We start from the raw sequence: 22991 nt of genomic DNA, 5'->3' as shown, positions 1-22991 counted from the left end.
GCTGGGCCTTTTTGAGGACGGAGTTGATGTTGTTCACCCACTTCAGGTCCTGAGAGACTGTAATTGCCAGGAACTTGAGGGTCTCGACGGTTGACACAAGGCAGCTGGGCAGCTGTGGCGAAGGATGCCTCCTGAAGTCCACGATCATCTCTGCAGTCTTGAGCGTGTTCAGCTCCAGGTTGCGTCGGCCGCACCGCTTCCTGTCGCTACGCAGACTCGTCACCGTCCTTGATGAGGCCGATGACAGCGGTGTCATCTGCAAACTTCAGGAGTTCCACAGCCAGGTGCGGTCGTTCGTGTAGAGAGAGAGGAGGAGGTCTGTCAAGGAAATCACAGGCTTAAACCTATGCATGATAGCATTGGTGATTAAGCTACAGCTATATGTAGCAATTTTAGAAGGGTTTTAAATCCTTACATTAATTAGATGAAATGAATTGCCACTTACAGTCTGATCCGCCATGTTTTCGCTTGCTCTTCTCCACAATACTATTGGCTAATATACGACGGCCACGCCATTTTAAGTAGTTACGCCCCTTTACAATGCTACACCTCCTCCCTTCACGCAGCAGATGGACCGCTGTCAAACTTCGTGGGAATCCTGAAAATACGCTGTCACGTGACGAGGGGCAACCCGGAAGTTGGTGTGTTTACTTTCCGTCGCGCTTTGTCTGCAAAATGGCGGCCAAAGAGAAGGAGGAGAGGCTGCGGCCTCGGCTCGGGGGCGGTCGAGAGAGGAGCCTGAGGGCGGCCGTCGAGCGGCAGCTTTTGGCGGCGGCCGAGCGCGTCGTGCGGCTGCTGGAAGAGCGGCCGAGCCCGGCCGGGCGTCACTTCAGGCGAATGGTCATGGACGCCATCGCCGCCGCCGTCGAGCGTATCTTCAGCGAGTACGAGGCAAGCGGAGGTCAGTGTGCCGCCGTCCGACAGTGCGAGACTCTTTACGGCAGATGAGAGGGTGCAGTTTTGTGGTGTTGACGACATATCGTACGACGGACATTTTCGGGCCCGGCTTGCCCGAGTGTGGGTCGCGGAACACTCCCTAGACTGGTCGCCATTCAATTAGGGCACATAGGGACAAACAAGAACACAAATAACGGACTGCTCTGGTCGCCTGTCATTTTCAAAGTTGAATCGGCACCGAAATGTATGCGGGCATCTCTACTCGTTTCCGCTTCAACAGCATCCATCCATCCATCCATTTTGAACACCGCTTATCCCGGTTAGGGTGGCGGGGCGCCGGAGCCTATCCCAGCTGACTTCGGGCGGAAGGCGGACTACACCCTGAACCGGTCGCCAGTCAGTAGCAGGGCACACGGACAACCATTCGCACTCGCATTCACGCTGTCACCGAGTGGGGACTGAACCCACGCTGCCCGCACCAAAGTCAGGCGAGTGGACCACGACACCATCAGTGACCCACTTCAATAGCATCTGAATGAAGTTGGGGATTTTATGGACGTCAAGCGTTTTCTCTCCGTAGGCGCAAACGATACAGAAAACGCTTAACGACAATCAAAATCCAAACTATTGGGGCAATCGTTCTGATTAGACTTTACACCGTTTTTAACGGGCTGATCGGTATCGGCGGATATTTAGCATTTTACGCTGATCGGCTTTGTCATCATTGGCAGATCCGATCAATGCGCAAAAGACATTTACTCCGCGTCCAACAGCTAGTTTATTTTTAGCCTTGTCGCGTGTCTTTTAACGTAGTACTGTAAATATCTGACGGCCAATGAAGTTATTTATAAAAAAAACCCCAAAAAAACATGTTGGCGATGTGGAACAGGCAACACGTAATGCCCGGTCGGATCAGACGACAAGACAAATTTGCTCTTTCACGATTGCACTATGTCAGACTACTGCAATAAAATCTTGTATTCCGATACCACCGCATCCCGTTTTTTACGATCACCGGGCTTTATCTTGTCAACTCAAATGTGACGGGATACACTCGTTACCGTGGCGACGACGACAACAAGAGTGGATCGCGCCGACTGTATGATAAGGACAAAATGGGGAAAAACGTGTGTTGGTGGTCACCGGTGCTCAGGACAGGAGAGGACGTTCGTTGAAGGCTCGCTTGAGGTATGTTCCCGTACTTTTAATACGATACGGCTCGCAAGCAGGCAACAAAACGTTATGTTGCACGAACGGTTGGACGTAAACATGCCGCCGTTCTGTTTCGGTGTGGGTGAAGTAATTTCTTTAAAAATAACGTAATTTAATTACAGTAAGTTAGCGACCATTATTTCTGTCATGTTGTGTTGTTGGTTTGACCTGACTGATTAGAATCCACGATCTAACGAGAGCAGTGATTTCCAACCTTTATGGAGCCAAGGAACATATTTGACAATTGAAAAATCTCACGGCACAGCAACAAAACAAAAATGTCACAAAAAGTGGATACGTGAATGACTGTATGTACTTCCTGCCATCTAATAGAAGACCATTCATTTGTTCTGTCTGTCACTATGCCTCACTGGCATAAATAGAGGAACAAAGATAACTTTTTTTTATTGTAAATATAATTTTTGGAGCGAAGAAGTACACAAGTATATACAGTAAATGAACAGGTCATTTAAATAGACACATTCTTCTTGTGATCGGCCCCAAAAATCCTGACCGTGCTTAAGCCGAGTTCTGATATTCTCCGAGGTTGAAGTGGGCGTAAGTAGACATGTCCGTCAATTCCGGTGACGATTCATCACAGTTTTGTGGCATTAAGCGACGTTAAGCATTTTCGACTTACCCGTTGAAGGTTGGCTGTTGATTGGAAACTTTTTTTTTTTTTTTTTTTTTTTTTTTTGCATGACCTTGACTAAGGTGTCTCGATTTTATGCGAGTCAGCGCTACCTTGACTTACGCTTGCCCCGACTTTAGTTTTTCCTGTTAAGAGCCATCACTTGGAACCAAAATTTCAGTTGGCGAGCTTCAGATAGTGGGGGGGGGGAAGTTGCGCAATGAAGGCACTGTAATGCCTTTGGAATTGGGCAAGGAGAGCGACGTGCATGTCTGCCGAGGACGAAACAAAATGTTGTTCTTTCACCGTGATAGCTTTCCAGTAAATGACCCTCAATTCCAAGGTCATTTCCATAAATTCCCAAGATTCCTTTGGGAAGTGAGTTTATATTTTGGAATATTTTCCAAAATTCCCAGGTTTAAATTTGCATGGAAATTTAGCAGAAAAACTTTCCAACCCTTCGCAGCCCTGTTGTCAGGGAACATCGCGACAAACAAGGATTTTTCGCCAGTCGGTGTCGGCGGTCCCACTGGCTCAAGATTACACCTCCGGATAGTTTTTTGTCTTCAGTCAACCTAAGAAGCAGCTTTTTCTTCCGAGTAGCCACAGCTGAGATTTAAACCTCCGAACCGTGAGGCACATGTGCCAACCGCTATGCCCCTTTATGAAGGCTTTGTCGGAAAGTAAAGACTTGCAGTGACAAACTTACCAACTAAAGCACACGCGTATCGACTCGTGCTTTATTGACGTTGGAAATGTTCCTCAATAGCTGCTCTTTGTGCTCTTAGCAGCCAATCTCGGTTCTCCATCCTTACAGAGGCTGAGCCCGCTATGCCGTCACGTGAGCAACCCTGGCCCCCCGCCCGGGACGGGCCAGCGGACACCGATGCGGGCGAGTCGCACCGCTGCCGAGTGTGCGGGAAGCCATTTGACGGAAAAGGTTTTCTGATGAAGCAAGTGGACAAACACGCCGAGGACGGGGAGCCCGCGTGCGGCCTGTGCGGCGAGGGCCGGGGCTCCGGCGACGCCCCGCGGCACCGCCTGCAGACGCACCGCGACAGCGGCAGGACGTGCGACACCTGCGGCAAGAAGTTCCCGTCCATCAGAGCGCAAGAAACGCACCGAAGGCTGCACAAGGGCGAAAAACCGTTCTGGTGCCACGTGTGCGGGAAACGATTCAAGCGGAAGGGAAACATGAAGGCGCACGCCAGGATGCAGCACAACCCCCGCACGCAGGTGGGCCACGCAGGTTTTTTGGGTTATGATGAGTGGAAAACATTTTACTGTGACTGAGCAAGATGGTCTCACTTGCCAAACTGACGTCATCCAGTTAACTCGACTTGAAATTTAGTGCCGATATGGATTTTTGATTTTGGTTTTTTTAGGTCGAGTCCAATCTTTGGCAGGAGAAAATTTCAGACAACCGATTCATCAGCCTATTGATAAAATAGTTGCAATTTTATATTTTTACAACAATTTATAAAATAACTTCTGGGGCGGCACGGTGGATGACTGGTTAGCACGTCTGCCTCACCGTTCTGAGGTTGCGGGTTCAAATCCGGCCTCGTCTGTGTGGAGTTTGCATGTTCTTCCTGTGGCCCGTGTGGCTTTTCCCCGGGTACTGCGGTTTCCTCACGCATCCCCAAAACATTCATTGAAGACTCTAAATTGCCCGTAGGTGTGAATATGAGTGCGAATGGTCGGTTGTTTCTATGTGCCCTGCGATGGGCTGGCGACCGGTTCAGGGTATACCCCGGCCCCCGCCCGAAGATAGCTGGGATAGGCTCCGGCACGCCCGCGATCCGCGTGGGGAGAAGCGGTATGGTAAATGGATGGATGGATGGAACTTCTTTTTTGGTCCCTTAATGCTCACGACGACAAAGATTCTAATTACAGGCAGAACATTTGACTGTTTTAAGGCCTCTTTGTACTCCCGCGGTCGCGCGGCCGACCTCGCCCGCATTGCATGACGTGACCGACGAATTGCCCCGTGCGGCCCCTCAGCGTAGCTTGATGCGCACACGGCAAAAATTGTTGCTGTGCGTGCAACGCCCCGGAGATCATCTCTCGTGATTGGCCCGTTTTAGTCACACGCTGTGATGATACTGCGCGTTCCCCTCGGTTCCACATAGCACCTACGGCGCCGCCTTCTCTACCGATTATGCAGCATAATCAAACGTATCATCTAGGTCCATTTGTTCCAGCAGACTCTGTTCCACGGTCGCCATTGTTGAAAGTCCACCCGTGCCGTCCTAGCCAATACCAGGCGTAGCGTGGGTTGCGCTCGAGTATAAAGGCAAATTGCCTGCGGGATAGCCGCAGCGATGTCAGCGCGGCCGCCGTCCGCGCGAGTATAAAGAAGCCTTTACACTACCGGTGCTGTAATATTTCTTTCAATGTGTAACCGAGAGGAATTTTCAAGTCCAAAACATGAAGATGCTGAAACTCACCCAAAACTTTCCTCAACTCAACTCTGCTCCTGGTTGTCCTTCTGGGTGTTCTACGCGATGGATTTAGGAACATGTTATATACTGTTCTCCATCTTCACTTCTGGATGACTGCGAGGAGCAAACGATTTTGCCGTAAAAGCAATTTCATGCTCAGGAGCTTCGGCAGCACCACCTAACAGGAAAGCTACGTTGTTGTACATGTTGGCGGCCGTGCGAGAACTGGGACAACCACGTCATCGCCGAAGGAAAGATGCCGATTGGATTGAATGGAGTCGGAGCTCCGTGGAGCGGACAAACGGCGCAAGGACATTATTATGCGTGACACATTTACTGGTTCATGAGAAGTTAAGAATACATTGGCATTTCATCGGCAAAACTGCAGCCGATTATGATTATTTTGAAAAGGGACTCCGCTTGATTTTTGCCAGAGTAAGCCGGGGACCCACTTGAGACTTACTTGTGACTTTCTCCTACCTCTTCCTCCAGAAACCTCAGACTCCCCAGAGTACCACCGGCACAGATGACCACAGTCCCATGGCAACAACGGGAGCGTACCAGGACCAGGCCGACAGCAGCAAAGGATGTGCACAAGGAGACCGCTCTCAGCAGCAGGACGACCACCAGGACGCTGACTTGTCTGGTCGCGGCTTGGAGGACCGCCTTCAAGAACGCAGTCCAGATCACGATCAGGATCAGGTTCAAAACGGTGTTGAAGAGAACTTTCAGGACTGCCTTCAAGACCACGTTCAGGATCACATTCAAGACGGCATTGAAGACGCTATTCGGGCCCGCACGCCGAAGTGCGTCGGCACCTTCCTGGACGCTGACCGGTCAAGACGCAGCTTGCGGGACTGCTTTGAGTTCCACCTTCGAGACCGCCTTCAGGAGCACATTCAGGACGATGTTGAAGACCGTGTCCGGGAAAGTGTTGAAGCGCCCGTCCAGGACGGCGTTCGGGACCGCGGGCCGAAGCGCGTCCGCACCTTCCGTGACGAGACGGTCCCCGCGAGTACGCCGCCGGCTTTGTTGTGCAAAGAGTGCGGCAAATACTTTCCTCGTAAGAGTTCTCTGGATCGCCACGAGAGGCTGCACGCGGGCGACAGGCCGTTCATCTGCGAGTTCTGCGGAAAGACCTTCGCAGAGAAGGCGGTGCTGAAGCGGCACCTGAAGCGGCACACGGGCGGCAGGCCGCGCGTCCACGGCTGTGACGTGTGCGGCAAGAAGTTCACCGTGAGCCAACACCTGCAAGTGCACAAGAGGATCCACACGGGCGAGAAGCCGTACGCCTGTCGGGTGTGTGGCAAGAGATTCCGGCAGGCGGGTAACCTGGACGCGCACGCCAAAATCCACACGGGGGAGAAGGCCTTCATCTGCAGCCTGTGCGGCAAGAGCTTCCGCCAGAAGATCTCGCTGGAGACGCACGAGCGCTTCCACAGGAAGGACAAGGTCTTCGGATGCCACGCCTGCGACAAGAGCTTTGTGCAGAAGGTGGACCTCAAGAGGCACATGCTAACGCACTCGGGCGAGAAGCCGCACGCTTGCCGGATGTGCGACAAACGCTACCAGGAGAAGCGCTCACTGGAGGCGCACATGAGGGTGCACGCCGTCGTGACCGACAGCTCCTGCCGCTCCTGACCATTTCCCGCAACTTTGAGGCGGGCCGACAGTCCTGCCGACGATGACGTCGTCAATGGCGCACCAGTAGTGTTTCAAAACAGTTTTTCATTTCACTCATCATGACGCAACGATATAGTCCACTATTCCAAAATCCCTTTGTGTTGAACCCCCGGTACCCGCAGAGCATAGAGACCAAATAGTGAAAATATGAACTTTGACCTCACTGTACGTACTTGTCTACTAATACCGCACGTCAGTGATTGTGAAAGTGTGGTACGAGTGCTCCCTCTAGTGGTATGCAAATCAATCACTGCCGCAAGTACAGTTCAGTTGTATTTAACTTTAAGTTAAATACATTTGCATTTAAATCTTTAAGACGTCTGTTTTTATACTTTTATGTCGGCAAAAGTTTTATTGACCTTTTATGTGCAATACATTTTCAACTAGTCTTTACTTAGGCAGTGTATTGCTAAAATGTTAAGTTTTTGCCTTTATTCCTGTAAAATTACATATTTTACCTCATATTTTGACTTTGGACTATTTTTCCTGTCGTACAACAACTTTATTGTTGTTTAAGTCGGGTTATATTTTTCCTCTGTCATATATTTTTGGGATATTTCTTGTATTTTGTCTTTATTCTCGGATCATTTAAAAATGTTTATTTTATTCCGGTTAACCGCTCTTTTGTTTTTCCCTGTCATATCACAACTTTGTCCATAAATGTTTATTTTTTTTTTTTACTTGTAATTTATGTCTTTTTGTAATTTGAAGGTTTTCCACGTAAATTTTATTTTACTGTTGATAGGAAAATGTCTTATTTGTCGTAATATTACAACTTTAGGAATTCAACTTCTGTCTCTTTTTTCCAAAATATGTAGGCCTAGTGTGTGCTACTTGAAGAGACCATTTTTTGGGTACTTGGTGTAAAACGTATGAGAACCACTGCTTTCTGTTACATACATTACATGTGTACTGCATACATGAGGTATCCAACTACAGTGGGGCCTTTTTTTTTTTTTTTTAAATCAATTTATTTGAAAGGGGACAATGCAATTTCATAAAACACATGAAGTACACATGGTTAAAAAAAGCCCGAATTAGCCAGAAGGCGAGTTTTCATCTGTAGTCCCCTGGCCGTGATGTCAAAAAGCAATAAAATACATCTACAAGATAATATAATACAGGATACATAATCAAAGACTTACTATCCTATTAAGAGAGAATCAAACCACAAATCATTGGATCATAACATGAGAACATCATAACATACTTGTGGTTTAGTGTTGGCAGCTGTTGGTGTCAACTCGCCACGTTTTCCGTTTTTTTCGTGAAGGCCTCGTATGTTGGAAGCAGTTTCACCGGCGCTCCTCGCTGACCAGGCTGACTTAGCGAAAGCGCTCCTGCGCCGAGGAATGACACGGTCACCTCTGGCAGAGCCTCGAGTGACACGCTCAGAGCTTTTCTCGGGCTGATGAGGAGCTGGAGCCAAATCGTGCAGTACTTTATCAATCAAATTGAAATCTGCAAATATGTGAAGACTGTCCCAGTTTCAAAGACTGTATTTCTTAAAAATTGCACAGTGATCGATGGTAGTGCCTTGTTTTTTTTATCCATCACTTTCATTACTTGTTTGTACAAAACTTCCAATGTTTTTTTTGCATTCTGACCAGCCTGTGACCAACTGGTAATGCAATAGTTGAAGTGACTAAGAATCATTGAATGCAAGTACATTTTGGCGGCTTCAGTTGACATTTCATTTCGTATTGCACGAAAATTTGATGTTTTTACACAATTTGTCAATATGGGCTTTAAAGGAAAGCTGTGAATCTATTATTAACCCAAGATATTTGTATTGGCTGACAACCTTGAGATATGAGTTTAATTCGTTCCGGCACCTTGCTCTGAACTTTAAAAAAAACAAACCAAAAACTTTTATCTGAAAACATATTTCCCCATTAAAATGTATGGAAATGCAATGAAGTCGTTCCAGTCCCCCCGAAACCCACACAATTTCAAAAAAAAAAAAAAAAAGACAAGTAGCAGTATATTGTAAAATATAGTCATAAAGGCATCGTAGAAGTGAATGGAAAGATATTAATATATATAGTGTAACCGAGCCAAAAGACTCGCACACGCACGTACACGCTGAAGTTTCATTTGCGTGCCTGTGCTTTGAAATCTCCACAAACGTCTTTGAGTCAAATGTTTCAATCTTTTCATAAAGCGTGGACTCGACAGTGCGGCATTGCGTACAAACGCTCGGTCACAACATTTGCACCCCGCATGACGTTGACTTCTTCTTTCATAAAGTTCTGCGAGTCCTCCACCTCAAACGCTCGAGTCTTATGCAAATGTTTCTCCAGAACTTCCCCGGCAATCTCTTTTCCGCACGTTTAAATAGTTTGAAGCACACGGCTGGTGTTAATTAGATTGCATTGTATTTTTGTGTGATGTTAATTGTTCGCCGTGTAGCTGTGGTGTTTTCCATCGTATGCTTGAAGGAGGCGGTGCTTATTCCCAAGACACTCCGTGTTTTGGAGTTCCTTTTTAAGTCAACTCCAACCGGTCGTGGCAATGTACAGCTCGAAGCCTCTTTTTTGAAGAACATTTCGCCATTTTACCAGCCAAAGTGGTGCTTGTTGTCAAGTGGGCGGAACCCCCTGCCGCCATACAGCACTCGTTTCTTTCGTTTAGGCTCGCGAATCAAAGCAAAAACTCGGCCGATCGGCGACTCGTAGCTCGACAACTCATAAGTCGGGTCACTCGTATCTCGTGGCACCGCTCGACTAGGGTACCTTGCCTTACGAGTGACCCAGCATAGGACTTGTTGGTCGACTTTTTTTTTTTTTTTTTTTTTTTGCAAGGTGTCGTGAGCGAGGAAGATGCGGGTACGGCGCCGCTTGAGTGACACGGGGGAAATAACGGGGCGGTTCAGGTACTCCGATGCCCGGCCGTGCGGACAAGGAGAGCCGCAGTTGCCGTTCATTGAACACACATGGAAAATGAGAACACTCACAAGGAGCATGGCGCAAACACTAACAGTGAGCAAAGTGAGAGTTACACCGCCAATCCGACTGACGGCTGTCACTCACTGGGCCACGCCCCTTTACTCGTTGGCTGCCAATGACATCAGCACACAAATGCAGTGTGTTCGTGTGTGAGAGAGAGTGACTTGGTTTAATTCCACTTCATAAAACCAGTTATTTATTTACAGAATTGTTTTTATGTTATTTTGTGTTTTTTGGGGGTCTGGACTGGATTAATGGCCTTTAATTCATTTCAATGGGGAGCCGTGACTTGACATGCGAGTAAATGGAGCGACGGTCTCGGGGACTGAACGAATTAAACTCGTTAGTCAAGACACTACTGGACTGCATCGAAACGCCTGCCTGGAGTTCACCCGCGAGTCGCTTGAAGGCGCTGCGCTGGACGCGGCTGTTCCGCAACACGTCCAGAAGATGTTTCCCGGAATGTTCCAAAAATAGGATTTGGTTATTATTGGTTTTTAACAGGCACAGGCATATAGGAACGGACTGACGTCCTCTCAGCAGGTCACGCAGCGTGTGCACGTTGGCTGCTTCATTCGGTTTCCTGTTTTTTGCTTTGTTTGTGTATTTATTGTTTTTGGGATGTTTTGACAGGAAGCGGCCGTTCGTAAAACGTGATCGTCTAGTGCTCGAATGTCATTGGCTGACATAGGTGTCACTTTAGAAGCGGGCGTGAGACTTCCGTTCCCGTCAATCGAAAGCTAACCATCCTATTGGCCTACGTCATCCGTAACCCGCCACAGTCTGTCCCTCCTCGAAAGCACCGCCCTGACGTCGCCCTCGTACCATTGGCGGCTCGGCCTGTCCATCACGCGGATCTTGGCCGCCTTTGGCGAATCAGCGCTAGGTGGGCGGGCCTTCCCGAAGAGGACATTTCCTCGTCGCTTTCACGAAGGTTGGGGAACATCGAAGACGAAAACGCCTCCAAAAGTGTCCGTTTTGAAGCGGAAGAAAGGTTCGAATGCGTCGAGATGAAACGTGCTTGACTGCGGGACAGGCGGAGACGAGCTGAGATGAAAAAGAGGTCGAAATAAGCCGAAGCTGAAGACGATGAGTCTGGATGTGTTGTGCGATTCGGACGTCGGACGATTCTTCGCCGACAATCTGCTCACCAGCGACGACTGGGGTGAGTCCAGCATCGAGGTTCACTTCACGGCGTCGTGCTAGCATTTTGTGCGTTTGCTCAGAATTTGCAGCTCTCCGTTCGTCTATATCCACGCTAGTTTTCGCTTTGGAATTCTACTGTGTTGACTTCCGTTCTTCTATGACGTGTTGTGCCACGCCTTCTTATGTGCTGGTTAAATAAAGGTTCGCGTTGACGCCATCATACTTGTTCTTGATGCTTTCCACGCGACCTCGCGCTTCCTCATTGCTGCATCCCGGATATGGCCACTTCATTAGGGACACTTCTCAGGACGCTGCGAGTTAATTCATTTCCAAAGTGATAATATTCCTAACTGAGCAGAACACTAAGGGGAGCTCATGATATAGTGTTCCTAATCAAGTGGCCAAACTGGACTTTTAACCACGTGTGCTGATGGGGCCGCCAATGGAGCTTCAGTGTTGCGTCACGTGGGGTGAAGCGGCTTGATGGTGTTTTCTGGAATTTGGTGCGCAGTGGCGGTTCGAGCCCTTTTTTAGCGGGGTCCAAGTGTATTTTCAGGGGGGGGCGGACTACATCCGTCAAGGGTAAAAAGTAGGTCTGTCCCATTTAATTTGTCGACGGGTGGCCGGCAATTTTTGTAGTCAATTCAAATGTATCGGCCGGGGGAGGGGCCACTGAACCCCCGATACGCGCACACACAAGAACCACCACTGTTCGTACCGTGAAAACGTGACTTGTGGTCGCCATGTTTTTCAGATGCGTGTTTGTATCGCTGCGACGGTGACGACCACATGGGCGTGGCGCCCGAGTACGACACTTCGGTACGTAGACCCCCGGAGCAGCCTCACTTTTCCAAATCACGTGACCGTCACGACCTGTTCTGTTTTCCTTCCGCCAGTTGGACGACGAGCTGGTGCTGACGCTGGATGGTGACGCCCCTTCGTCACCGTGGCAACACACCCACCACGACCCGCTCACAGGTGAGTTTGTCACGTGCGCTTAGGGTTGGGCATCGTTTGAATTTGAGCAATTCCGGTTCCAAATGATTCTCGATTCGGATGCTTTTCGGGGGATGGGTCGAAAAAATTTGCATGGTTTAAATATAGGGTGTCCACATTTTGAACATCCATTTTCTTAGCAGCCCGCAGCATAGAGTAAAATGAAAATTTGACTTGGGATTCTTTATAACCAGTATAAATATCAAAAGGATGAACTAAAAGCCAATGTGTGAAGAAGAAGAAGAAGAAGAAGAATCACCTTTTATTGTCATGAACATGCATGCATGCACCCGAAATTCGTTCTCTGCTTAACCCATCACAGTGAACACATACACACGTTAGTGGAACACACCGGAGCAGGGGGCGCCCGAAGCGCCCGGGGAGCATTTCGGGGTATCGGCGTCTCGCTCGAGGACGCCGCAGCCGTGAGTCCGGGGGATGTCGGCGGATGGTCCGGTCGGGGTCCCCCACGGTGGCGGGCGATGATAACTGACTTAATATTCATGAATTAATGTTTCAGCTAAAAGATAAATATAGCATTGTTAAAATAGTTATTTGGGACTATGATCACGTCAAATGGTTTATAGTTTTACAAGTTTTAACTTGACTTGACGCTTTAAGCTTGTAGCCTTTTATTTTGAAGGGTACCCAGCGGGACTCAGCATTTTGGCTCGAAAAGTAACTTCACACGGCACCGGTGATTGATTGATTTTTTTTTTTTAATGGATGGAACCAAATGCTCTAAAAGGCTGATTCCTTTCCCTACCCACTGATGAGACACAAGGTTAATGTTTGTGATACTGTGAGACAACATTTATGTGACTTTTGTCCCAATTCATTGTGATGTAAAGTTGCTACGGGGAAGTTTTAGCCCAATGTTAAGCTTCTTTTTTTTGTCCTGTCATCGATGCTTACGTTGTTTTGGAAGACTAAAATAAACACTAAAAACCTTCAGTGCAAAAGTACAAGCAACCGTTTACCTCGTTAGCTGTCTCAATGTCGGCATAGACATCTTTTATTGTTTCACTCACGCAAATCGACAGAGCTGACTTGCCTGAAGCTCCACGCGGCGGAGGCTGAGGCTCGGAGCGCGTCAGACGATACACATCGGGAAAAACTCCTTGGCTCAATATAATCTTATTCCAAGTGTTGCACTGAGGCCACTGGTCATTCATTTTAACAAAGTTAAGACTCACTTTTGTTCGCCGCGGCCTCCGTTGGGCGCAAGGGCATTTCGGCGCGCGCTCTTCTTCGTTGGTTTTCGCCACTTCTTCGGGGTGGACGGACTGTATGCATCGAATCTGGGAACGGAAATGTAAAAATGTGAACGATTCCGGAAGAACTGGAACGTTAGTCCCGGTTCCAATCGGTTCTCGATGCCGAACCCTACATGCGCTGTATGAAAAATGCTGATAATTACAAAAAAAAAACAAAAGCATGTTCGGCGGCAGGGGGCTCCACGCACGCGAAGCTCCACAGCGACGTGGATGAGCCGATGGAGCTAAGTAAGTGTTTCTGTGGTGGGGTGTGCATCTTGGCTGTCAACGCCTGTCTGATTTCTTGGCTGTTACGGCGGCACAATGTCTGGTTTGTGTCGTCGGTAGTCAAGACAACGTGCGTTTGCTCCCGCGTGCAGTGTTCCAGGTGAAACCCGAGCCGGCGTCTCCCGCGTCGTCGTCGCCAGAGGCCGAGCCCCCCGATCGTCCGGTGGGTGCGACGACCTTACGCCCTGTTTGTGAGCCCGCCCCCTCGCAGTGTCCGTTGGTGTGACGAGCCGCTATTTGTCCGTCTGTCTCTCGCACAGCTCCTTGTGAAAGGCGAAACCCCCCCAACGCCTCCCTACACGTTCGGAGACGTGATGTCGCCCCCGCCGGGCGGCACGGAGGTTACCCTGGCGACGACGGCCGTCTTGACGTCCCACGTGGTGTTGGGCGCGCGGACGGCGTTAACGGCACGACTGCCCGCCGTCCAAACGCAGGCTCCAGGTGCACTTGATGATGTCATCCTCAGTCTCACAGGACGTCAAAATGGGCCTTTTTTAGAGATAAAAAGTTGAAATTCATATTTTTTCGAGGAAAAAACCCCCGACGTATTCTGCTGGATGTAATGTCATCTTTCGAGACATGTTGTATTTTTCCAAGATAAGGTCAGAGTATTGTATTCAAGTCAAACGAGGGAAGAAAGTCCCATTTTAAAGCGGAACAAAACCCTTGATGTCAAAACTGCCTGTTATATTGCAAATGTGCATAGCTTCTTTCAATTATGCTTTTTACTTAACTCTACAAAGTATTTATTCCCCCCCAAAAAAGGTTTAAAACACCAGATGTATTCTCCTATGAGGGCCGCCGTTTTGACGTGGTTACGTGTGCAAAAGTGGCCCCGTTGTCAAAAAAAAAGTCCCCCAATGTCCTTCGGGCGAACGGGAGGAAGTGACGTCGCAGCGAACGTACCTACGAGCTAGCTCATTGCCCTCCTTTTGAGCAAGCCTGGTTTGTTCAAAACGGATCGGCATCAAAGTGCGCGCATTCATTTTCGCGATGAAACCGCCACCCAAAGGTTGTCCTCCGGCTGCCGCCGGCCTTCCGGGCGCTCGCTGGCGAGCGAGCGCCCAATTATACCGCTTCACCAATGACAATGTAATAAATTAGTGATTTTTTTTCGTAATAAATGATCAATTGAAGGTGATTTGGGCGGTGTCGTATGTGACGGGAATACGAACTGCTGTTCGCCATGACGATCGTTCCCGCTAAACTAAACTCGGTAACACGTCGGTCGAGGAGCGACTTCAAAACGAAAGCCTCACCAATAATACATTGGACGTCAATGCCATGTTAGGCTTTTATTTTGAAGTTGCCGCTAGTTTATGGTTGACAGTGCGTTACAGTAATGTTTAGTTGGTACGATCGTCATGGCGACTGCCTTGACTTTTTGCCTGGAGGCAGTTTAGATTACCATGATATGCTGTCCAACAAGTTTGAACAATATTCTAGCAAATTTGCTTTCAAACCATCACATTGTCAACTCGTAGTTCTGCCGGCTCTCGCAGCATACGCGGGGAGTCCGATATCCCGCTTTCCGGGTTTGGCCACTTGCCACGCTCATTTCAGCCGCCCCCTAAAAAAGGTGAGAGAATTGATGAATTCTCGGTTGAGTTCTTGTTCCACAAACGCAATATTCATCGAGTGGACGAGTGGGGGCACAGACTAAAAAAAAGTATTTTTTTTGCCTAAAATCCGTTGGCGTTTCCTTCCCCTTTAATAAGTGAATTTTGAAATTCAACTTTATTCTTGTAATATGAGGCTGCTGCCGACTTTACTCTCCAAAGAGGAGAAAATACACATTTTGATCTCGGGGGTGGTGGGGGGGGGAATAGAACTTTATTTCTGTCATAATTTGGGGATGTGAGATTGATTGTCAGATCAATCAATCATCGTAATCAGATCGAAGCTTTTAATTGGCCCAAAGCTCGTGGGGAGGAGTCATTGATTTATTAGTTTTACTGGCATGGGTATGCACTTTTTGAAATGATACAACTACAGGTGCAACAATTCATCAATTAATTGACAACTAATTGATTATCTAATTAATCAACAACTATTTAGATCGTTATTAATCATTTCGAGAGCTCGTTCAACTCAAACTTGTCCAAATCCTCCTGAATTTTCAACGCAGACCGAAAATAATAATAAAATAAAGCATTTGCAAAGATCGTCTTTACTTTGGAAAACGGTGATCGACAGTTTTGCTGATTTTCTGAGAGATGTTACGGACCAAACCAGGAACTGAAGCTTCGTCAACTTATCTTTGGGTATTTTCTGCACCGTCAATTTTTTTTAAAGCCCATTCATCGATTACTCAAAACAATAATCGCCAGGTTACTTGCAGCCCTAACTTGTTGCAAATGAGTTTGATTTTGCGGCGACACGAAGCGAAGGAACACCGGTATGACCTGTGTGCGCGCCTCCTCAGTTGTTCCGGCGCTGAAGACGGCCCTCCTCGCCGCCAAACCCCCCGTCCGGCCCCGCCGCCTCTGCCCGGCAACCCTGCCCGGCCCCCGAACGCCCACGCCCACCGAGACCCTCCTCCTGCACGGCGTAGCCGCCATGGAGCCCACGCGACCCGGTGAGACACGCACGATCGCGACACACGTCACAAGTACGCGCAGTTAAGATGATTCCAAAATGTTTGGTGAACAAAACACTTCCTTATGCCCACTTGAGTCTGAGGTCGGCAAAGGTGAGCTTTTGTTTCACGAAGGATACGCACATGATGTCGAAGGCTCTTGGCTGCTCCATCGCCATGGCAACAGGCCTAAAGACACCCTATTATGGACTTCCTTTTGACAGCACGCCGCCGCTAACGAAGTGCAGCTCGTTCCCACGGCTTGCGAGGTTGACAACATCGCTGCTCACGTGTCGTCCTAATTACACACTTGTTCGCGCCCCCCCCAAAAAAGAGACAAGATGTCGGGTTTCCACTTCTTTCGATTTCTTTGAATTCAAAGTCGGTCGGAACACGATCACGATCGTGGCTCATGGCTAACGGGTGTAGATGAGTGCCACAACTTCCTGCTTCCGTACCTGCAGGATGATGGGAAATGTAGTCCTGGTAGCTCGAACCATAACTAGTCTACATCCGCAATCGTCTTAAATCTGACCACAAATGATCATCCGGTGGACCCCCGCAATTGACGGGGATGGGGGCCGGCCAGGACCGCGACTAGCCAAAATCCGCAGATACGACACCCATGACGCCCATTTTTCCCCCCAATGGGGGAAAAAAAAAAACGTTTTTTTTGTTGTTTTTATTTTGGTTTTTTTTTTCAGTTTTATTTTTTAAACCCCAAACATTTTGAAGTGGGGTTTGTTGCCCCCCGCCCCCAAAAAAGAAAAAAAAAACAGAAAAGAAATTGGAAAAAAATCTGCGGAAAGGTGAATCTGCGATAGCAGAGCCGCGACTATGGTGGGGGCGGGGGTTCCACTGTATGTCATTATTACAGCTCTAAATTTGGTCAAAGAACCATCTGATGGAAATCAGGGTTAGCAGACAATATGTTGAAAGATAAAAAATTGGGATGAATGCGGGAGCGCATCAAACAACACAACATCAAGTACGACCGACGCGAACCAATGAAGCTCGAACGGGAGACCGGACGGGTCGCCGTCCGGCGGCGGCCCTGACGATGCAATAGCGGCCCGGATCAATGAGAATTTTGTTCGGCGAGGGCTGAAGGTCAAGTTAGCTTGCGCAAATACTCCTCGAAGGCAAACAGACGCTGCCCTTCCCTCGGTCGCACATTCCAAACTTGACAACGAGTCCGAGTTAATTGCGTTCGCGACGTCTCCAGTGGTCTGCCTGACGTCGGCCCCCGCCGTGATCAAGATGGAGCCCGTCTCTCCCGTCGTGGCCCCGCCCGGCGCCAAGCCCATCGTCCCGGCGACCGCCGCCAAGCCCGGCACCGGCAGTATCGACGTCGACGTGAGTTTGACCGCCGCGCCGCCTTTGCTTCACGCTTTCCATGTTATGGATAAGACCAAAGAATCATTTGCCGATTGTTTTAAAAACCACAAATAACAATCAATACATGGTAAGAAAGTGTCACGCGATGACTTCGGAATCCGGGGTGGTGTTGTCGTCGCAGATGAAAGTTCTGAAACGGCAGCAGAGGATGATCAAGAACCGCGAGTCGGCGTGTCAGTCGCGCAAAAAGAAGAAGGAGTACGTCCACAACCTGGAGGTCAAACTGAGGGAGGCCCAGCAGGAAAACATCCGACTTTGCCGGGAGAACCAGGAGCTGAGGGACAGACTGGAGGCCCGGCAGGTGCGCGCCCGCCACGCTTCTTTCCTTTCCGACACCGTGGGAGGAAGAAGCCAAAAAAGCAGCGATGTGTAACACAACTCCCTCTCTACGTGCGTGCGTGTTGTAGGGCGGCGAGCCTCCGAGCAACAAACGAGCCGTGTGTGTCATGGCCGTCCTTCTCTTTGTGACCTTCAGCTTGGGACCGGTCAGGTAACGCAACGCAACGCAAATCAAATATTCGGTGGCCCGACGTGGTTGTGCGACGGGTTTTCATGAACTGACTACATTGCAAGGACGGCCAGTTGGAGGAACCGTGCCAATGCCAATTAGGCAGGAAATCCCCCGTGCGCAACGTGTCCGGCTGGTCCGTCATTCAAGCAGAGCGCAGTTGCCTTTAGGAGGCTTGTGGAGAGTGCGTGGATGGTGACAAGTGGCCAAATATAATACCTGCACCTCTCTTAAAGTATCACATATTGGGATTGAATTGCAGTTGTGAATTCATAGAATAATACAATAAATAATTGGACGCAACTTTGCCGATTTCATTTATTGCAGAGGTTTTCTGGAGCTTAAGCGACCCCCGCGATAAACGAGCGTTTGGCGTGGGCTGGGGAGGGCCCGCGGGCAGGTAGTCGATGATGGATAGCATCATCGTTCAGACTGTTAAGTGTCCGTTGCGTTGGTCTGCAGGCGACGAAACTATTGATGTTGAATCCTTCTCAGATCAGTGCCAAGATACATATTTTTGGACATGCAGTTATGTTCATCCTCCGTTTCTTAAGGTGCTCCAAAAGGCACTTTAAACATGGAAGCTTGAGTATTTACTGGGTTTCAAAATCTGTCCGTCCGCCCAAAGTTAGTTTTGCCCGCCCGCAGAATCTTGGACAGGAAGTGGGCGGCGGGCTTTCGGGACGGCGCCAGGTCGTTTACGGGTCGGCGGCTCCTGGAGATGCAAACAGCGCAGCGGCCTGCGCGTCGCCGGGAAGTCGAGAGCGCGACGCGGGACGGAGAGACGGAAGCGTTTGCGGCGGAAGGTTTCCCCTTCAGGTGACGCCGCTTTTCTCGTCTTTGACCTTTGGCCCGCCGGCCGCGCCCGTCCAACTTTTGACCTCGCGCCGCAGGAACGCCAGCTCTGTCTTCGGCCCGGCCAAGGAGGACCACAACCTGCTGCGGCGTCTGGAGAGATACTTCAGCGGCGACGCGCACTGTCCGCAGTTCAACCGCTCCGAGTCCCTAAGGTAAGCGGCCGCCACGCGTCGCCGTCGTCATGCTCGTTTCCGTGGTTACCACCTTCTGCCTAATGGTTAGATGACGACGACGCTTTGATAGTTGAGTCAGAAGTCCACCGAAAATGTCGCGATTTGGGAGTCTGGAATGGCCGTCCATTTGGTTTCCTGCTTTCCAGGCTGGCGGCAGAACTTCGCGGTTGGGTTCAGCGTCACCAGATCAACCGCAAGAAGTCGGGCGGGAAAGCCAAGAAGGCCAAGATGGCTCAGGTGGGTCACTTCCTGTCGGAGCGCCGCTCGATTTGCGCTCGACGTCTCTGACCGACGTGCGCGCCTGTGTGTTTGTGTGCGTGCGTAGCAGCGGGGTCAGCTGAGGAAGGCCAACGTGTCGAGATATCTTCCCATCCAGACGCACCGCTCCATCGAAAGGTGCGACCGCAACTCGGCTGTGGGTTTCCACCTTCCCGTTTCCTAAGCTGACTCTTGTGCGCCCCCCGCAGTCAGCTGCAGGTGGTCCCCGGACCCGAGGTGACCTACAGCGACTTCCTGGACGCCATCGACCGGCGCGAGGACACCTTCTACGTGGTGTCGTTCAGACGGGTCGGTGTCGGAACGCCCGACGACGTCATTTGTCGCCGGCTGCTTTTTCACCTTTGTCACGTGGTGTGTGCCCGCAGGACCACCTGCTGCTTCCCGCCATCAGCCACAACAAGACCCGCCGGCCCAAGATGTCGCTGGTCATGCCCGCCATGTCCGTCAACGGTAAACGGGGCCTCTCCTCCGAACTTTTTGTTGAGGAAAAAATACAAACATTTTCACATGAAATTAGACTTTATACCAATTTTATCAGGCTGATCGGTATCGGCCGATATTGCGCATTTTATGCTGATCGGCTTTGTCATAATTTGTCGATGATCCGCAAAAGACATTTACTCCGAGTCGCCGCGTGCACAGTATATCTGAATCCAAAAGCTAATTTATTTTTAGCCTTGTCGCGTGTCTTTTGACATAGTATTGGAAATATCTGACGGCCAATAAAGTTTTTTTTTTTTTAAAACACGTCGGCGTTGTGGAACAGACAACACGTCTGAGACAGGCGATAAGACAAATTTGCTCTTTCAGGATTGCACTATGTCAGACTACTGCAATAAAATCTTGTATTCCGATACCACCGCATCCCGTTTTTTACGATCACTGGGCTTTATCTTGTCAACTCAAATGCGACCGGATACACTCGTTACCGTGGCGACGACAACAAGAGTGGAGCGACCCGGCTCGACTGTATTCTAAGGACAAAATGGGGAAAAATGGGGAAAAACGTGTGACCGGTGCTCAGAACACGAGAGGACGTTCGTTGAAGGCTCGCTTGAGGTACGTTCACGTACTTTGAATACGATACGGCTCGCAAGCAGGCAACAAAACGTTATGTAGCCTAGCAAGCTAGCGGTGGCACGAACGATTGTACGTAAACATGCCGCCGTTCTGTCGAATCATGCTCTAAAGTTTCGGTGTGGGTGAAGTCATTTAATTCAAAATAAAGTAATTGAATTACAGTAAGTTAGCGCCCATTATTTCTGTCATGTTGTAATGTTGGTTTGACCTGACTGATTAGAATACATGACCTGACGAGAGCAGTGATTTCCAACCTTTATGGAGCCAAGGAGCCTATTTTACAATTGGAAAATCTCACGGCACTCCACAAAACAAAAATGTCACAAAAAGTGGATACGTGAATGACTGTATGTACTTCCTGCCATCTAATAGAAGACCATTCATTTGTTCTGTCTGTCACTATGCCTCACTGGCATGAATAGAGGAACAAAGATACATTATTTATTGTAAATATATTTTTTGACTAAGTACACAAGTATATACAGTAAATGAACAGTTCATATAAATAGACACATTCCTCCATCTTTTGATCGGATCGGTGATTATTTTTTTTTTTTTAACTCTCCGGTCGGACCCAAAAAACCTGATCGTGTAAAGCCTACATGAAATAGGGACTTTGGTCATCCCTCGCTTCACTCATTGTGGATTCAGTGCATCGCCATCGTTGAGTTTTTGTTTTGCTGATCAGTATAGTGCAGGTAGTCACATGCACAACTTTGGTTGCGTTAGTCTTGCTGGCTACTTAATGTGGCAGCAGTGACTCGCGTAAGGGCAAATGGACTCTTGGCAGGAAACAAACTCTTATGGAGCATTTTCAACTCGCACATTTGCCATTGGTTCACACGCAAGCCACAGTCTAGCGTTTCACAAAGTAAATTCACTAATACCAATCTAGCCTGGCATGCAGTAGAACTAGTGCACACACTCGGAACAATATGGAACAAAGGTCAGTCAAGAGCAACGCTTAGCTTGATTTTCTACAACCTGCATTTAAAAAGAGCTCCGCCAGGAATTCTGGGAAACAGCAGCATGATCGTTTGCGCCGCCTGCAACACGGAGACCGTCGCTGTGGGGCACATTGCCAGATGGTTTAGCCAGCAAATCGCCCGTCTTTTGGACATCCGCATGGGTTGACTTTCCCTCGGATCACAGCTGCCTTTTAAAGGCTTGTGTGTAGTGTGTGTGGATCGTGATCTCAAGTGAACAAATAACTGCACCTTGCATATATGAAACTTCAAAATGTATCTAAATACGCAGTAAATAATGGGTTGCTACTCGGCTGATTTTGTCAATAGCGGGAACATGTAACATGACGGCCTCAATAAACGAGGTAGTATTGTATATAGCTAATATTACTACTGAGACTGCTTTTCTCAAAACATTCTCATCAAAAATACTTTTTTCTTTGTTAAAGTTATCTAAATATTTGTGCATTTTGTATGTAAAAAAAAAAAAAAAAAAAAAAAAACTTTAATCAACGTTTTGATTTCTGACACGAATATACGTATTTCTTAAAAATATTCTTGAATCTCCTCATACGATGGCTTTTTTCATCTGTTTTATTATAGCAATTTTTTCCAGATGTTTTTCTTTCTTTGCCCTTTCCCTTCAGAGAGCGTGTACAACGCGTCGCACGGCTACGAGCTGATGATGCAGGTGGACTGCGAGGTGATGAACACGCGCACCGTCCCCATCAAGTCATCCGCCGTCCCCCCGTCCCTGCGGGACCCGCCGCCGACGTCCCCGCCGCACGGCGCCGCTCACCAGCACGCCAACCACACGGCACTGCGCGGGCGTCACCAACACCACCCGTCGTCTGCCTCGCACGCCCGCACCGACTATCTCATCAGCCGCTCGGGGGGCGTCTGAACGAGAGGAGTGACGACGGGATTTTCCCCACGGAAACTTCCTGACGTCAACGGAAGATGCCCGTCCGTCATTGGCAGGAAGTGGAACTCATGAAAACATGCTGTTTTTTTAATGTTTGTATATAGTGACATTTTTGTTTAGTTTTTTTTTGGTTACGTTTGGCATCGAAAGAAAAAAGTGTCAATGTTGTTTTTATGTTTAGCTTAAACAGAGCGTCAACGTCGGCCACGTTTGACATCAGAAACGCGCATTCGTCATTTCCTGTTTCTTTATTGGTTGAATTAAAGCTGGAGCGCCACCTGCTGGCGGCACGGAGTCTTTCTTTGAACCAGGTGAGATTGTCAGTACTTGTGACATGATCACCACTAGCTCTTTGGGGGACAACAACCAAAATTCACATTTATAATTGTTTCTCAAAGTAACAGTTCACGCACGTTTTTTGCAGCAACAAAGTTATGAAACATAGTACATACTTAATCAGTAGTAGTTCACATAATAGCCATTGTGTAGTTTTTTCCCCCCACGTAACTTGTACAGTTTAGCACACTTCTGGGTTTGTGTAAATTGTAACAAAGTCAAATGGTATATTCGTTATTCGATATTTGATCAGCTCGTGCCGTGGTTTTCTCGTCAACGTTTTAATTTTTTTTGTGGCATGCCGAAGCAAGGGTGCGTTTGAGCGCGAACGGTGACCCGCCCCGCCGGGCGATACCGGTCAAATGGCGACGCGCTCCCAGACTTTCAGCC

At 48.7% G+C, this 22991-nt stretch overlaps 2 protein-coding genes across 11 annotated transcripts; both read left to right on the top strand.

The window, feature by feature from the left end:
• The first annotated feature begins 437 nt into the window (after positions 1 to 437).
• Positions 438 to 7691, top strand: LOC133395468 (zinc finger protein 112-like). 4 transcript variants are annotated; one of them, XM_061664393.1, is made up of 3 exons: positions 438 to 901; positions 3558 to 3976; positions 5677 to 7691. In XM_061664393.1, exons 1-3 carry the CDS (start codon positions 541 to 543, stop codon positions 6823 to 6825), a joined length of 1929 nt encoding a protein of 642 aa, XP_061520377.1. In that variant the 5' UTR covers positions 438 to 540; the 3' UTR covers positions 6826 to 7691. The 4 variants fall into 4 exon arrangements, with proteins under 4 accessions (XP_061520377.1, XP_061520379.1, XP_061520380.1 ...); XM_061664395.1 differs by lacking the exon at positions 438 to 901 and adding an exon at positions 914 to 1385 and having other exon boundaries at positions 5677 to 7689; XM_061664396.1 differs by lacking the exon at positions 438 to 901 and adding an exon at positions 914 to 2085 and having other exon boundaries at positions 3532 to 3976; positions 5677 to 7689.
• Positions 7692 to 9938: 2247 nt separating this feature from the next.
• On the top strand, positions 9939 to 22542 carry atf6b (activating transcription factor 6 beta). Of its 7 annotated transcripts, none has more exons than XM_061664387.1 (17): positions 9939 to 10980; positions 11716 to 11780; positions 11858 to 11939; positions 13409 to 13462; positions 13594 to 13664; positions 13762 to 13942; positions 15927 to 16079; positions 17305 to 17435; positions 17599 to 17778; positions 17885 to 17967; positions 18634 to 18804; positions 18879 to 18995; positions 19163 to 19253; positions 19342 to 19412; positions 19484 to 19583; positions 19661 to 19745; positions 21988 to 22542. In XM_061664387.1, exons 1-17 carry the CDS (start codon positions 10905 to 10907, stop codon positions 22242 to 22244), a joined length of 1968 nt encoding a protein of 655 aa, XP_061520371.1. In that variant the 5' UTR covers positions 9939 to 10904; the 3' UTR covers positions 22245 to 22542. The 7 variants fall into 7 exon arrangements, with proteins under 7 accessions (XP_061520371.1, XP_061520370.1, XP_061520369.1 ...); XM_061664386.1 differs by having other exon boundaries at positions 13394 to 13462; positions 19345 to 19412; XM_061664385.1 differs by having other exon boundaries at positions 13394 to 13462.
• The last annotated feature ends 449 nt before the right edge of the window (positions 22543 to 22991 follow it).

This window comes from Phycodurus eques, chromosome 20 (assembly GCF_024500275.1).
Source record: "Phycodurus eques isolate BA_2022a chromosome 20, UOR_Pequ_1.1, whole genome shotgun sequence".
Taxonomy (NCBI): Eukaryota; Metazoa; Chordata; class Actinopteri; order Syngnathiformes; family Syngnathidae; genus Phycodurus; species Phycodurus eques.
Note: the sequence above shows the minus strand (reverse complement) of the source record. Positions and strands in the feature narration are given on the sequence as shown.